The sequence below is a fragment of the Calliphora vicina genome, chromosome 2, assembly GCF_958450345.1.
Source record: "Calliphora vicina chromosome 2, idCalVici1.1, whole genome shotgun sequence".
Classification (NCBI taxonomy): domain Eukaryota; kingdom Metazoa; phylum Arthropoda; class Insecta; order Diptera; family Calliphoridae; genus Calliphora; species Calliphora vicina.
The window spans coordinates 58,645,710-58,662,732 of NC_088781.1; the positions used below are offsets into that span (position 1 = coordinate 58,645,710).

The following is a 17,023-nucleotide window of genomic DNA, read 5'->3' on the forward strand; positions in this document are numbered from 1 at the left end:
CTAAAATATTTGTCTTTGTTTACTAGATTATTTAATTTTTGCTCAATGATTTCATTTCATGAAGGTTTTTTTTTTTAATTTGTGAAAGATTTCATGCAACATTCTACACTTAGTATGATCTTATTGTAGAAGTGTTTCATGCGTGTTAGTAATTCCAGTGTTTGCAAATATCTTCCAAGTACTTTAGATTTTTTTATTAGTTCTACATATCGTCACCGGAAATGCAAAAGTGCGTAACAACCAAAAAATTCAAAATTGAGTTTTTAATGAATATTGGTACAGCGCATCAAGGCACACGTCTTCACAATTTTTTAGGTTTATATTTTCAAAAATAACGTCTTTATTAAAGAAAGAAAATCATATTTGTAACCGCAACACTTTTAATTTTATTAAGAATTTTGTCTTTCCTGTAAAATTTTAGAAAAGTGATGATAAGCCATTTTGCATTTTAGGTGACGATATATTTGTAAGATATCTTGTTGAAACTATCAATGCTCGCTTTAGATCAGATGCGTTCGGTATAGGTTCCATGTGTTGTTATTGTCAGATTTCAGCAGCTCATAATAGATAACACCCTTTTGCTCCAACCAAATACAGAGATTGATATTTGTCTTTGAGTGTTGATCTCTTACGCTTCTAATAATTGTAATGTATCTATTTTTCATAGCAAGTAATGATTCGGTGCAAAAACGATTTTCTATTATAGCGCTAAAGCATCTTTTCGGACATGCAAAATAGTCTTTCAAGCTTTCTCGGCTTCAATTCGTATGGTATCCAATTTCCCTGCTTTTGGCTGAATGCTGCTGCTCGAAAACGTTTTCAAATTGCTGCATGATTAGCTCCCAATGATTTTGCAAGCACTTGTTGAGTTTTACAACAATCTTAATGGAGTAATGCCACCAATTATTGGTCTTCAAACTTTTTTCCGTGTCAAAATCATCATTTCTGAACCGAACAGCAATTTTTTTGTCCAGTGTACTGATAAATTTTTTATCTTAAACGAAACATTGCTATTCCAGCTAAATGTCCCAAAATTAAAAACAACTGTTTTTATATTGTTAAAAGAACTACGGCGTCTAATACGAATTCAGTTGAAAAATCAAAGTTTTTGCAACTTATATATTCACACAACGGACAAAGGAGAGCTGCCCTAATGTCCGTTTGAGGTAGCCGAATGTATCCCCCAATGAATAGAATTAATTTGGTATAAATATCTTTAAGTTGGAAAAAACATTTTTTTTGATATATTGCTAATTATAATTTGATACTAATGTTACAATTTTGAATAACTATCATATATTATCGTCATCTTCTAAAACATTCAGAGGATGTGTCATATTGGCATTATTAACAACATTCTCATACTTCTGGCGATCCTCCATCTCAACCGGATACCAATCGGTGGGTCTAGCACTTTTCAGCAGACGGGCTGTAAATGGTCCCTTGGATTTCAACAAACAATAAATAACATAACCGGGTACACACAGCCAAGGCAGGGGTCTTAGCAATAAATTGAAAATTGTAATGGAAGTTTTGCCAAAGAAACTATGAAATAATGACACCAATATTCCTTCAGCCTAAAAGTAAAAATATAATTACAGTTATAAAGCATATTTATACAAATCTTAGATAATTAAAAACTTACCAAGGCAATTAATAGTACTATGGGAGCTAAAAATCTTAAAGCAAAAATTTTCCAGCTGGCAAAACGTTCATTAATCATAAATTCTAAATCACGTTGAAATCGTTCACGTCCATAAACCCACAAAACTGCCAAAATTACTAGTAAATCAATTAATGATTGTGTTACCAGGGTATCGAATCTTAAAAATAAGAAATTCTCATAGCCATGCTGAAAACAAACAAACATTTCAATTTATAAATATCAAAATGTTTTATAAAGTCATACCTCAGTGGCAAAATATAATGAACATATTGCCATTGCCCCTACTAGAACCAGGGTGACATTTTTTCTTCTCAATGAAATAAATTCATCATAAATGCTGTACGAAATAATGTTTAATTGGATGATCTGCAAAAGAAACGAAAAAACTTACATTGCAACTAATAAACAAAATAAACGATTATAGTTACCATTAATGTTACTCCCGCTAGAACTAACATAAAATAGAATAGGATCGACCAAAAATTAGCCCAGGGCATAGAAGCAAAGACACTGCCACCAGTCAAATATAAAGAAAGGTAGGGTTTCGAATCTCTATGAAAACCTTCATGAGTCAATACTACGAGAAAAATTAAATGAAAATTAAATCTAAATTCCAGACTTCACCATACACTTACATCTAACACAACCCTTTATCAACAGCTCCAATATACTAAACAGAATTATCATTAAAATATGACCACCACCAATTAACCAACTGGTGTATCTTATATTTGTATTGAACTTATTAAAGCTGGCCAACGTTAAAATTAAACCCCAACCTGGACCAAATGCTGAAATACCATAATTTGGTATAGACTTTATGCCATCGATAAAATCATGCCAATTTGGTGTGAATATATCGGAGAAGACCTCACCGACACCGGGTATAAAACTTAAGCGTACAATCAGTAGAATCAATATAATAAAAACGATACTAACCGAATAGCGTATTATTTGGCCTATCTGAAATAGAAAATCTTTAAAGAAATACACTCAGAGAAAAAATATAGTTGGGCATGGTTACTGTAACCATTTCAATGTTGTTAAAGGTTTTTTAAATATATTATAGTCACAGTAACCATTTACATGATTGTGGTAACCATAATATTGTTACGTTTTAACCTTTTCAAAACGCTGGTTTATTTCCTTTAAATAAACCGGATACTTTTGATTGCAAATAAAAGCCGTTTAGTAGTTTGAAAATTGTAACAACTCTTTATTTCTTTAAAATGTACAACAACAGAATTAAATAGCCACTCAATGTTTTTTATACACGTTTATAAATTCTCAGAATTACAGACACAATTTATAATGTACACGAATTTGCTTGAAAAACACAACACACTTTAAGGCACTTAGATGATGTTTATTCGAAAAGCGTCTCTGATAAACTCACTCACGACTGCAACCTCTGCCACTATTTATAACACTGCATTACCATCTAGAAAGCTCTTTAACTGTCAAAGTTCGTATATTCTAGATCATACGCCATCTGTGGTGTACTTTCTACAATGTTCTTTAACTGAATATTTGAATACAGCGTTGCCAACTTACGATCAAATCAACTGAAAGCTTTTTTATTTAACAATGCCATTACAGCACTGTTATTTGAAAGCATTATGCTACTTTTAAATCAGCCCTTAAAATCGTTATATTTGAATTCAAGTACAATTTCGTAACAATATGGTTAATTTACGATTCACATGATTGTATCAACCATAGTAAACAAATATATGTTTGTGACAACCATTCATATGATGAAGGACTTATCATATTATGGTGCTCTCGGCTTAAGGCTTATCATAATCTGAGAACAACATATTATGATAAAATTATTCATCATAAACATATATTTGTTTACTGTAACCATATATATGGTTGACACAATCATGTGAATCGTAAATTAACCATATTATGGTTACCACAATCATGTAAATGGTTACTGTGACCATAGAGAAACATAGAGCGGAAACTTGAAAAAAACTTAAACAAAAATATTACTCAAATTAATCACACATACGAGTGTTGTTTTTGTTTTCACATAGTTTTTTCTACTGATACATTCTCACCACTTAGGTTTTTGACAACTGAGTTAGGTCTTTGACAGGAGAGTTTCCGCTCTATGTCTATTCTCTATGACTGTGACTACAATATTGTTAAAAATCTTGTAACACTATTTAAATGGTTACAGTAACCATGCCCAATTATATTTTTTCTCTGCGTGTACGTTTAAATTGTTTCACTAAAGTTATGTGAACGTACCTTGCTAATATTTGTAATTTTATGCGCCACTGCAGCAATAATGATCCAAATAAAAATTGCCGATATGATCAGGTGCCAGGATAGGGTTAATTGCAAGCCGAATATATTAACATTTTGAAAAATAGTGCTGTAAGATAAAGGTTAAGAATAAATGTTCATCATATTTAGAAAATAAATTACTTTTACTCATCATTATTCTATATTTATGTAAACACTTACTCAAAATATGCATTCGAAGGAATTTTAAAAAATTGGGAGAAATCTGAAATTAAATTTGAATACGTACATTATAAATATAACTTCATCCCTATGCATTGCAAAAATACATCCAGCCTTATTAAGAGTGTCGAAACTGTCGAAAAAACCCTATATGTCGAAAAACACACTATAGTACAGTGGAGAAATTAAAAAATATTAGTTTTAAATATGTTGAGTTTTTTATTTAATTTCTAAACGTATATTTTTAAAAAAACCTAGTTGTTTTTTTAATATTTTGAAAATTTTTTTTCGAATTGGTTTTTTAAAATTTTATTAATTTAAACATTTTTTATTTTTAAATTGAATTTTTTTTTGTTTTTTAATTTTTTTTTAATATTTAGCGAAAAAAAATTTAGTGAAAAAAACAATTTGGGTTAAAAAATATTTATTTCCGATTTTGACCCATTGTATGTCCAACTTACTATGGTCTTATGGTCGTTGCAAAAGTCTTTGAAATATCTATCATTGGATATCCATATTGTCTATGTTATTGACAATAAATCCAGATATAGATCAAAAATCCAGGTTGTCCTGGTGTTTCCTTATATCTCAGCCATTTGTGGACCGATTTTCTCGATTTTAAACAGCAATCGAGCCGGAAGAATTCCGGAGATATTGATGTATGTGTATATAAGTTAATTGTGTATATAAGTTATTTGGTGGCTTTGGAAATTTGATTTCAACAGACAAACGGACGGACAGATAGAAAGACGGACATGGCTTAACCGACTACGCTATTTATAAGGATCCAGAATATATATACTTTATAGGGTTGGAAAATTATACTGTGGCACAGTGTGCCTTCATATTTCTGGCCCCATTTGGCATCAGCTCACTATGGAAAAAAAGTCCTTCTGTAGTATTCAAACAATGTGAATTTTGACCAGGCAATATAGGTAATTTTTGTGGCCAAAACTATAAGGAATCACTGCACAAGGATGAAAATCTGTATATGGGGGTATTCAAGATTGCTGATTTCGAATCTGAGGTAAAATTTTTCAAATTAAAAATGACGGATCCAATATAGCGGCGTAAATCTTAAAATTTGCTTCTGATTTATGTGAAAATTTGAGGTAAAAATTTTCAGATTCAAAATGGCGGATCCAATATGACGCCGCACAGTGGTATGAGAATAAAAAAAGAGGGAAATAAATCTGTAACTTCTAAACCCTTACGCAGATTTGAATGAAATTTCACATGCGCAAAGGGGAAGTGTAGTCGAGTTTAAGTTTTGAATTTGGACCTCATGACCCCAACAGGAGCGGGTCCCAAAATAGGACACCTCGGGTATGTTCAATTTTTAAAATGATCATATTTCTTCGTTTGTGTTCCGATTTAAAAAAAATTATACATACAGAATCTCCTCGTCGAGCACTCGACTACACGTCCTCTTTGCGCATGTGAAATTTCATTCAAATCTGCGTAAGGGTTTAGAAGTTACAGATTTATTTCCCTCTTTTTTTATTCTCATACCACTGTGCGCCGTAAATTTTAATATGTCCTCTGATTCAAGTGAAAATCTGTATATTCATTCAAAATGGCGGATTCAATCTGGCGGGAACTCTTCCATATAACTGAGATATTCTTACAAACATATTCTCACTTTTTCCTTCACATAATCCGTATCCTCATTCAAAACATTGCCGCATTCAACTTTACCAACAATAAAATTGTAAACAGCAGCATTCTTCGCCACATTATTTTGCTCACCCAACCAAGCTTTCGCAAGTTCGCTATTTTGCAAGCGGAGGCTGCCACGAAAAATGATATTTCTCAAAAAATGCAAAAAATCGCAACATGAAATTGACAAATTAAACTCAAAATTCTTCAGTTAACACGTTTCTGATTGTTTAAACCCGGCCAAGTTCAAACATTTTTTTTTCAAAATCTTTCTCATAAACTAATAATTTAAATTTGTGTTTGTTCCTTAACTATTTAAATAGACTTAAAAATTCGACCAAATTGCACTGTATATACTGCTTTCAACACTTTGCTCACAAACAATGACTTTGAACAAAATGAATGACTAAGGGTCGGGTCACACATGACAAATATTTGACGAAAAAGACGTAACCACTAAATAAAATACATTTGAAATCATTTATTTATTTCAAAAACATATTTTATTTAGTATGATTCAAAACAAAAAAATTGGTTTTGTTTTATTTGATGCTGTTTGATCTTACAAAACACTTGTAAGAGTAAACACGTCAAACAAATTTATTCTAAAAAAAAGTGGTTACGCTTTTTTGAGCAAATATTTGCCTTAATGTTTTCTTTATCAAATACCAACAACAAAAAATGCATTCTTGAAAGTGCAAAACATTACTTTATGCCTTAAAAATGGGTGAAATTACTTACAGTCCACGGGAGCAAATTCACCCAACTGTCCAGAACTTCGGACTCTTGTAAAAAAATAATTAAAGAACACAGGAAAGTTATCCCAGGCTATTCCGATTTTAAGCGTAAGTTGACTACCTCGTCCAAAAATGTAACGGAAGCAACTATAAAATCTTTAAAGGGATGATTTCCAGAAAAAGTGTATAAATTTATAAATACCAAGAATATGCCAATATTTTAATGTTTAATGAATTTGAACAATATATGAATAAATTTACGTATTTTTGAGAATTTTTGTATTGAACGGTTTAAGTTTTATTTAACTTAATACAAGTATAAGTTTTTTCCGACTAACTCTTTAACTAATGCATTCAATCGTCTGACATCTAATTTTGTTGTCTGATTCCTAGTTGCTTCAAATAAAGCTAATACCCGATTTTAAATGTTTTTACAGTATTGATTGCATATTCTAATTTGTTTTTAACATTTTGATCCATGTGTATTCCGGAAACATCGTCATCACATGTGGTCAAATTTTATATTATAATTTAGCTTATTATGTCTGCTGTTATATCGTTTTTTGTTCATAAAGAGTGTTCATTATAGTATCACCTATCATCAAATTTGTTTCCGTTTTGGCATAATGCTTCTACTGCATCCTTCGTGGGTTTTAAAATATCCACTAATATTTCTAAATTTGGAACAAGCCATTAATCAGACAAATATGTTAAATTTAAATATATTAAAGTTTTTTTAATTAATTTTAAATTTCCCGTTTTTCCCGGAAAAAATTTTTCAATTTCCTGGGAATTTTTGTAAGAAAACTCATAATTAGGCTGGCTGACCAAATTACTTCACTTGTATTATTGTAGTTGAAATACTTACACATATATTCCTCGGTTTCCTTACTATCTGCCTTTGGGTTACAAAACTAAATAATTAAAGAAGAAATTCAGAAAAAAAAATTTTATAAAAGACAAATATTAGCTATGTTCAATAACTAAAAGTTGTTAGTAGTTAGTAACAATTGTTACTGGAAAAGCGTTCATTAACTCAAAAACTTGCAAGTAGAGAAAAAATCAAGAGCGTATAAATTTTAAAGAGTGTTCTCTCGTTGCAAACTATTACAAGTTCTATTTTGAACTCGTAATAGTTAGCAGCTTATATTTCATATTTTTTGTGTTATTCTTTATTTATTTAAAATTTTATTTTTGTGGTGAAAAAATGTCAAAACAAAAGAATTTTCAATAAAATTAAAGAAAATGTGAGTATTTATACATTTTAAAAGAAACAAAATAAGAAAATTGTGTGTATAAAACAATTGTTACTGGAAAAGCGTTCATTTACTTTTTACTATTTTTGAGAATTTTGTAAATTTTGAGTTTATTCTCTCGTTGCAAGTATTTATTGGGAAAGTAAATGAACAGACCTTTTGTTAAAAGTTACGTACTAAAAATTATAAAAATAATTTGTGTTCAATATGAACTATAACGTGGTGCTAATGGGAGAATCCATGTGAAAGCGGACAGCAGTCTTATGTGGTAAATTATGAAATTTACCACATACATACATAATATATGCAATATGTTCTCCATATCAGTGAATTTTTAACACCGCGATCTTTGATATTTTTTACATTGAAATAAAGAAGTGGCCACTTAAAATCGGTTATTAAAATGGAAAAATATTTACATATGTGTTTAAAAACAAATTTTCCGTTATTATGTTTAGTTTTAAAAAGTGTAGACACAATGGAAAAGAAGCTAAAGATAATTGTGTACAAATATCTAGAAAATCCGACTTTGTTTAAAATATAGCCCAAATCTGATTTTCGGCAGATATCAGGTCAAAAATTTTACGTCTCGACAGCTCGAGGTTGTGTGGTCTTTTAATATGAATGCGTAAAATTGAACAAAAATATTAATTTGGCAGGCAATCCGCAGCTGCGGTTTGAAGAGTCATGTTTTTTAGAATTTTTTTTAAGAATTTTCAGAATTATATATAAAAATAGAGTTTGGAAAAGCGATTGCTGTCATTTATAAGACATTGCACATCTGATAGAAAGTTTCAGCCAAGTTGTCATTACTCAATGACAAGTTGTCATTACTCAAATACGTGGTATAATGAGAATAATATTGATGTTATACCAAAACACATCAATTAAACAAATTGCCCAAATCTTCGTCCAATCGAGATATACTATATTTATTTATTTTATTCGCAATAAAGGCTCATAAACCTAAAGTTATATTTTTTTTAAATTACCTTTAATTTCATGTATAAAATGTTAACATACATTGCTTCATTTAAAAGTTATACTCGCTTTAATCCGTACCGATTTTAAATGGCCACTTCTTTATATACTCCGAATATTGACCTTTAACCTTTTGGAAGTAAACAATTTTATTCACATCATTTTAAGGACAATATCTATGGCTTTAAAATACAGTCAAAAATTATGCTGGTCTTTGAGTAGTTTCAAAGTTATGGGCAATGTATGTATATAATTTTAGAAAATATTAGCTAATTTTTCAATTTTCATATCGCGATATTTTTGAGTTTCCATTGAAAAAGTCACTGATATGAGATACATATTGGATATATTATGTATGTGGTAAATTTCATTAAAATCGGAGATTGTAAATCCGACTGCTGTACTTTTTCACATGGATCTTCCGACTACTATCCCACCTACTATATAAATTTAAATTGATTCGAATGTATAATTTATATGAAAAAAATAATTTATATTGAAATATATACTCCGAAAATTGACCTTTAACCTTTTGAAAGTAAACTATTCAGTTCACATAATTTTAATGACAATATCTTTGCCTTTAAAATGGAATCAAAAATTATGTTGGACTTTGAGTTTCAATGTTATGGGCAATTATGTGTATATAATTTTAGACAATTTTACAAAATTTTTCAATTTTCAAAACGCAATATTTTTGAAATGGAAAGGGTTTCCGATGAAAAAGTCATTGATTTGAATATGTGTGGTAAATTTCATTAAAATCGAAGATGTCAAATCCGAAATTAGCAGTTTTCTATTCGTTTTTGATTCTCCTTGTATCCATTTTATACTAATCAACTATTTAGATGAGAATAATACCTAAATGTAGGAATTTTTCACTACTTCCGACAACACTGAGTTGTATATTAACCTTCTTTAATTTAATACTCATTTTTACCATACATTTTGTTGTTCAGTTTAGTTTTGAAAGTATTACTAAGTATTAAAATATATCGATTTTAATGCGAAACTTATTCAAATTCTCACTAATTTTGAGAAATATTTTATAATTTTTCGATTCATTTCATTGCCATAACCATTATTAAATACATTTAATTAAAATAAAACTTACTTACATCAACCCAACTGTAGTTACCTTCACAAGACCATGGTAATTGTGGATTAAATGAGCCAATCAAATATACCAGCGGTATCATGGCAAATAGACTATAAAAGATCAATACCAATACGTTTAAAGCTAGGGAAACGTAACCAATGCCTAGAAAATGCAGAACAAATAAGGAAACACTTTTTGCAATAAATTAAACAAATCAAAATTTACCTTTAAATATGGGCGATATACGAAATGCTGATATAAAACCACTGCTGGAAAATTGGCCCATAAACGATTGGACCATCAAAAGTGGCACCGTATATAGAGCTAAGCTTAAGGCGAAGGCCGGTAAAAGGGAAGTAACTGAAAGATGGAAAATAAAATATTTAAAGTTTTAGTGAGTAATTATGTTAATAAGACAACAGTTTTGGATTATGTTATTAACAAATTAATAGTTAGATTATATTTTTTACAGTTTTTAATTACGGTTTTTTTGCAGATTATATAAAAATACTCAACTCAAGAACGTGTAAAAATTTTTCAATTTTATTTCGCCGTGTGTCCACTAGCAAGTCAATTGCGGAAGAACTTCTGCAAGTATTTGCTGAAGTGTTTCCACTCAAATCGAAACTTGCGGAAGTCTGCTTCCAGAAGTAGTTTGTAGAAGTTATTACGACGAACTTGCTGCAAGAAATTGCAGACGTGTTTCCACACAATATGAGTACAGCTTGCAGTAGACATTGCTTTTTTTCGAATGACAGTATAAAACAAGTAAGAAAGTATGGTCGGTCAAGCCGGACATTATAATACCCTACACTAAGTAAAAGAGCAAAAACATTTTTCTTTTAAAATTTTAATAATTTATATTTTTGAGTGATTTTTGGAAGTGGGCCTTATATGGGGGCTATGACCAATTATGGACCGATCATCATGAAATTAGGTCGTGTGATTTATGTCTCTATGAAAGTTTACTATGTTGAATTTTGTGAGTATACCAACATTTTTAAGCAATCAATGCACGTTAAAGTGATTTTAGGAAGCGGGTCTATATGGGAGCTATGACTAATTATGGACCGATCGTAACAAAATTTGGTGACATGAATTTTGTGTATATAAAACTTATTTGGAGCGGAATTTGTGGAGATACATATATAAATTAAACATTTATGACCGATAAAGTCAAATTTCGGGAGGACATTTGTATGGGGGCTAGGTGAAATAATGGACCGATTTCAGCCAGTTTCAATAAGCTTGGTCCTTGAGCTGAAAAAATAATATGTTTCAAATTTCATTGAAATATCTTCAAAATTGCGACCTGTACTCTGCGCACAAGGTTTACATGGACAGCCAGCCAGCCAGCCGACCAGACGGACGGACGGACATCGACTCAGAAAGTGATTCTAAGTCGATCGGTATACTTTAAGGTGGGTGTTAGACTAATATTTTTGGGCGTTACAAACATCTGCACAAACGCATAATACCCTTCCCACTATGGTGGTGTAGGGTATAAAAAACAGAAAACAAAACTGAAAACAGAACACAATATAACAAATCGTTTACTCTACGTATACCCGACTTCTTCTGGAAGTCTTCAAAATACTTGTAGTTCACAGCAAGTCATTCAAGTTACTTCCTGCAAGCAACAAACATGTTTTTCCACATAATTTCTGCAAGTAACTTCAACAAGCAGTGAAGTGGAAGTCGACTTCTAAGACGTGTTAACACGACAAAAACTTCTAGAAGTTACTTTTGGAAGCTACTTTTTGAACAATTTCACTATGAGCGATGTTGTTCATGGATATGTTTATAAGCAGAACTGCCGAATTTGTGGTTACCAAAATCCTGGAGTTGTGCATCAGCGATAATTACACACATTCTCAGATACACGGCTGAATACTTATCGAACCATATTTTTTCGAAAATCATGCTGAAAAACTAGAAACCGGGCGGTATATCAGACCATGTTGGAAATTTTTTTTAATCCTGACATATGGTTCCATCAAGCAAAAATAAGCATTTGAAATCAATCAGTCGAAGTTTTGTTAGCTTGTTTATATATAAAATTTATTTCATCATATATTAATCGTCCCAAAATTTTAACAACACTTTAAGCACTTTTTTGTTTAAAAACCAACTCACCTGATACTTTTTCTGATAATTGTATAAATAATAGAAAAATATCCATGCGATAGGACAGACCCAGGCCAGCAAATATAAAATCACAGGTCTTGGCCCAATGGCCACGATTTACATTGGGCACAAATGGTATACGTCCACTTTCATATGATGATTCATAGATCATTGCTTTATTTTTTTTTTGTTTTGTTTCTATTATTAATAAATATTAAAAAAATACTATTTTGTTTTAAATAATTATTTTGTTTTAATCTATTCAGATGTGAGAGTAAAAAAATAATGTCATCAGAGATTTTACGAGTCACACATTTCACCGCATCTTTGTCAACTTTTTTTTTTTGTGACTTAAGAAGAGGGATGGAATTCTCAATATATTTTCCGAGTATGTAGTATATTACGTTATCTTCTATGTATGTACTTAATACCCTACACTCGATGTAAATCATGTGTAGTTTATAATATTACACTGGGTAACAGTGAAATATATGCATTTGAAAAAATCAATTTAAACATAATCAAGTCCGAGATATGAGCACAGAACACAACAATGTATAAGAAATATCTCTAATTTGCCAAAATAAGAACTATTTTATGTTTTAAGTTAAATCTCACACTAAGAAAAAGATCAGAATGGATCACTTAGGGAAACTTCTCCTAAATCAATATCTATAATTTGTAGAAATTTAAAAGAATACAAATAAAAGTATTTTCTCATGATTTATATAAATTGAAAGGCTATTACAAGTCGGCTTTTAACGGCAACAAATTTCTCAAATTCAATAATATTTATTTCTTGAAATTTGATAAGGAATTTGTGGTCTTATGCAAAGTATGTGCACATTATCTCTACTAAAACGAGTATGTAAGTACATATTTATAAGTATAAAATTAAAATACGGGTATTTTTATTTACTAAATTGTATTTATATACAAAAACACAATCATAAATAAACAAAATATTTAATCAATGCCATTAGAAATACATACATACATAAGAGATTTATGATTAATCACTACCGATCATATGATGCCAAAAGTATGCTTGACATCTAATCTCAGCAAAGAATTTATTTTTTTACTTGGAGACCGATTTATTCACTCTGTTTATTGTATAGCTTCGGGTTCGCTAATTGCACTGCACTACAAAATTTAAAAGGCTTAATGAATTTACTCAATATTTCAGTGATAGTTGTAAATCTATAACAAAAAATCATTCATTGTCCAATACCTTCTACAAATCATCTATCGTTGCTTAGTGGGAATATTCAAGAAGTAAATAAATCTGGAACCGAATTTCCACATTCTACATCGAGTAAAATTTATCGTAATTTTCTTAATTAAGATTGAGTACATTTTATTAGAATTTCGTTATCGAAATTGGCGTAGCCAAGGAGTATTCGAGTTTAAGTTATTAAAATTGGGCTTACAAATCCTCCAGGTGCGGCGCTATGTGGGTTCAAAATAGAGTACGGTACTCTATTGTAAAATTTTTAAACATGTGCCATTTTTTTGTTTCCCATCTGATTTCAAATTTTTTTATATATTTGGAAAGCGCAATATTATTGAAAGACGGAGTTTTAAAGTGGCATATTTTTTAATCTAATTGAGATATTCACTTGAAATTTTTTTTGTAAAACCAAAAATTAACTTTTCTAATCAAATTGTACCAAATATTTGCAATCCTATTAACATTTTGATGCTAATTTTAGTTTTAGAAACTCAATTAATATGTAATATATAATAAAATCTTTATTTATTAACAAAACTTAATGAAATTTTCAACGTTTTTTAAATTTGTCATTCTAAATAACAAAGTTTAAAAAAACTTGTAAAAAGTTCAAAAGGAATATAGCAATACCTAAAAAATGGAGCGAAAATCCCAAAAATGGTATTTTTTACAATTTTGGCCATAGGGTTCACATTTCCTTCGGGGCTGGGAAAATACTTTTGGGATAAATAGGGAACACATCAAGGTTTCCAAAGCTGCTTAACGTTTTCTGATCCCAGCTTTGGGATTTTAGAACATGTGGCCCAAATTTTTAATTTTGATAAAAAATTAAATCAATCACACGAAACAAATTTGAAATCAATATTTTGTAGGTGTCAAAAACCCCACTATTCGGACCAATCAAATTACTCCCGGTTCATGATATTTCAATGTTTTGTAATTTTACAGTATATATGTATGTAGCAGAAAAGTTTTGTGGTAGACATAATTACTATGTGCAAGTATTTGGTATTAGTGAAAACCTTTGGACTAGGGGATAAACATATTAAAGAATAAAATATTTCCGATCAAATTTGCGGTTGCCTTCTAGCAACGCATCTGAAGTTCGGTTGCCATTAGGGTTGCCAGATAACAAAAGTCAAATAACTGGACCATAAGAAAAATTTACCTGGATTTTTAAAAAAATACCTTAAAATTTAAAAATGCACTTATACTTCCAATAAGTTAAATTTAAGTTATGTTTTTTTTTACAAAAAAACAAAATAATAACATAAAACATAAAGAATTATTAAATTCAGCCCTACATACATATCGGTATCTACGGTACCATACGAAATTGATTTTATTATTGATTGATTACGATCCACTACATCATATTACATATGAGTAAAAAATTTAAACTTTTATTTTCAAAAATAACCAAAATTCAAACAACGTATCATCAAGTGCATGATTTTCTAAAACAAAATAACGTTTACGCTTTGAGTAATTAATTAATAAATAGTATTTTTCCCTATTTTAGGTAGTTTCCTTATATTTATACCCTACACCACCATAGTGGGGAGGGTATAATGCGTTTTTGCAGATGTGTGAAACGCCCAAAAATATATAACACCCACCTTAAAGTATACCGATCGACTTGGAATCACTTTCTGAGTCGATTAAACGATATCCGTCTGTCTGGCTGGCTGTCCATGTAAACCTAGTGCGCAGAGTACAGGTCGCAATTTTGAAGATATTTCGATCAAATTTGGTACATATTACATTTTCGGCCCAAGGACCAAGTCTATTGAAACTGGCTGAAATCGGTCCATTATTTCACCTAGCCCCCATACAAATGTCCTTCCAAAATTGGACTTTATCGGCCATAAATGTTTAATTTATAAATGTATCTCCACAAATTGCGCTCCAAATAACTTTTATATATACAAAATTCATGTCACCAAATTTTATTACGATCGGTCCATAATTAGTCATAGCTCCCATATACACCCGCTTCCGAAAATCACTTTAACGTGCATAAATCGCTTAAAAATGTTGGTATACTCACAAAATTCAAAATTGTAAACTTTCATATAGACATAAATCACACGACCTAATTTCATGGTGATCGGTCCATAATTGGTCATAGCCCCCATATAAGACCCACTTCCGAAAATCACTCAATAATATAAATTATTGAAATTTTAAAAGAAAAATGTTTTTGCTCTTTTACTTAGTCGGGCTTAACCGACCATACTATCTTACTTGTTTTAATTTAAATAAGTATCTATAAAAACTCATTTTTATACCCTACACCACCATAGTGGGGAGGGTATTATGCGTTTGTGCAGATGTTTGTAACGCCCAAAAATATTAGTCTAACACCCACCTTAAAGTATACCGATCGACTACGAATCACTTTCTGAGTCGATTAAGCGATGTCCGTCTGTCCGTCCGTCCGTCCGTCTGGTTGGCTGGCTGGCTGGCTGGCTGTCCATGTAAACCTTGTGCGCAGAGTATAGGTCGCAATTTTGAAGATATTTCGATCAAATTTGGTACATATTATTTTTTCGGCTCAAGGACCAAGCCTATTGAAACTGGCTGAAATCGGTCCACTATTTCACCTAGCCCCCATACGAATGTCCTCCCGAAATTGGACTTTATCGGTCATAAATGTTTAATTTATATATGTATCTCCACAAATTCCGCTCCAAATAAGTTTTATATACACAAAATTCATGTCACCAAATTTTGTTACGATCGGTCCATAATTAGTCATAGCTCCCATATAGACCCGCTTCCGAAAATCACTTTAACGTGCATAAATCGCTTAAAAATGTTGGTGAACACACAAAATTCAACATAGTTAACTTTAATATAGACATAAATCACATGACCTAATTTCATGGTGATCGGTCCATAATTGGTCATAGCCCCCATAAAAGGCCCACTTCCGAAAATCACTCAAAAATATAAATTATTGAAATTTTAAAAGAAAAATTTTTTTGCCCTTTTACTTAGTGTAGGGTATTATATGGTCGGGCTTGACCGACCATACTGTCTTACTTGTTTATTTAAGATTTTATTTTTTCATACAAATTTATATTGTTTTATTGTAATCCTAATTTAAGAATTTTGTTTCAATATCACAAGTTGTTTTAATTTTATATTTTTACGTTTTTTTTTATAAAATTACGTTACGTTATTTTGCATTTTGTGTGGCGGCATGGTGTAGTGGTTAAAGTGCTTGCCTACAAAACCAAGGACCCCAGGTTCGATCCCTGGCAGAGGACGAAAAATTTTCATCATGGTTTTCGAGTTTTTAAAATTAACCCCCCTCTAAAACAATCCATCCAAGAAGACAACTGACCACCCCTCCCCCTGGAAAAGAGGATAACATTATGATAAAGGTCAGGCAACCCGCCACCCCCTGGGAAAAAGGTAGGAATCAAAGAATTAAATTAGAAAGGTTCCCCAACAGTACACTAAATACACAGAAGCGTTGTTTGTAGGCAACGACAGATGGCAGCACCATTATCCACAACCGATTAACGAAACTGACACAAGGCAAAAATAACAATAGGCTGGATTTATGGCAACATCCTACATGTATCCTTGGACCCGCTACAGCAGACCAATCACCTACTTAGCAGGAACAACTACCGTTTAACGAAACTGATACAAAATTAACAACAGTCTGAAATACATGAAGACACACGATACTCCAATAACAAGGAGTACAATCTTACATGGGAAATATGCGAAAAATAACAGGAAAACAAATCGTATAAGATGGAAGAT

General features: G+C 31.0%; 1 protein-coding gene across 1 annotated transcript; it reads right to left on the reverse strand.

Moving 5' to 3' along the window:
* Nucleotides 1–1,215: 1,215 nt before the first annotated feature.
* Nucleotides 1,216–12,296, reverse strand: LOC135951838 (sodium-dependent proline transporter-like). The gene is made up of 11 exons (XM_065501573.1): nt 12,016–12,296; nt 10,105–10,239; nt 9,899–10,041; nt 7,412–7,457; nt 4,148–4,190; nt 3,929–4,055; nt 2,302–2,629; nt 2,095–2,243; nt 1,910–2,032; nt 1,646–1,852; nt 1,216–1,577 (listed from the first exon to the last, which is right to left on the reverse strand). The coding sequence occupies exons 1-11, from the start codon at nt 12,176–12,178 to the stop codon at nt 1,293–1,295; spliced, it is 1,749 nt and encodes a 582-aa protein (XP_065357645.1). The 5' UTR covers nt 12,179–12,296; the 3' UTR covers nt 1,216–1,292.
* Between the last annotated feature and the right edge of the window lie 4,727 nt (nt 12,297–17,023).

Excerpts from the sequence above, each read along its gene's own strand:
- LOC135951838 (XM_065501573.1), bottom strand. The coding sequence starts at position 12,178 with ATGATCTATGAATCATCATATGAAAGTGGACGTATACCATTTGTGCCC. Across the intron at positions 7,458-9,898 it reads GTAACTACAGTTGGGTTGAT|TTTTGTAACCCAAAGGCAGA; the intron begins GTAAGTAAGTTT and ends TTAATTATTTAG. Across the intron at positions 2,033-2,094 it reads TAGCGGGAGTAACATTAATG|ATCATCCAATTAAACATTAT; the intron begins GTAACTATAATC and ends TTTCTTTTGCAG.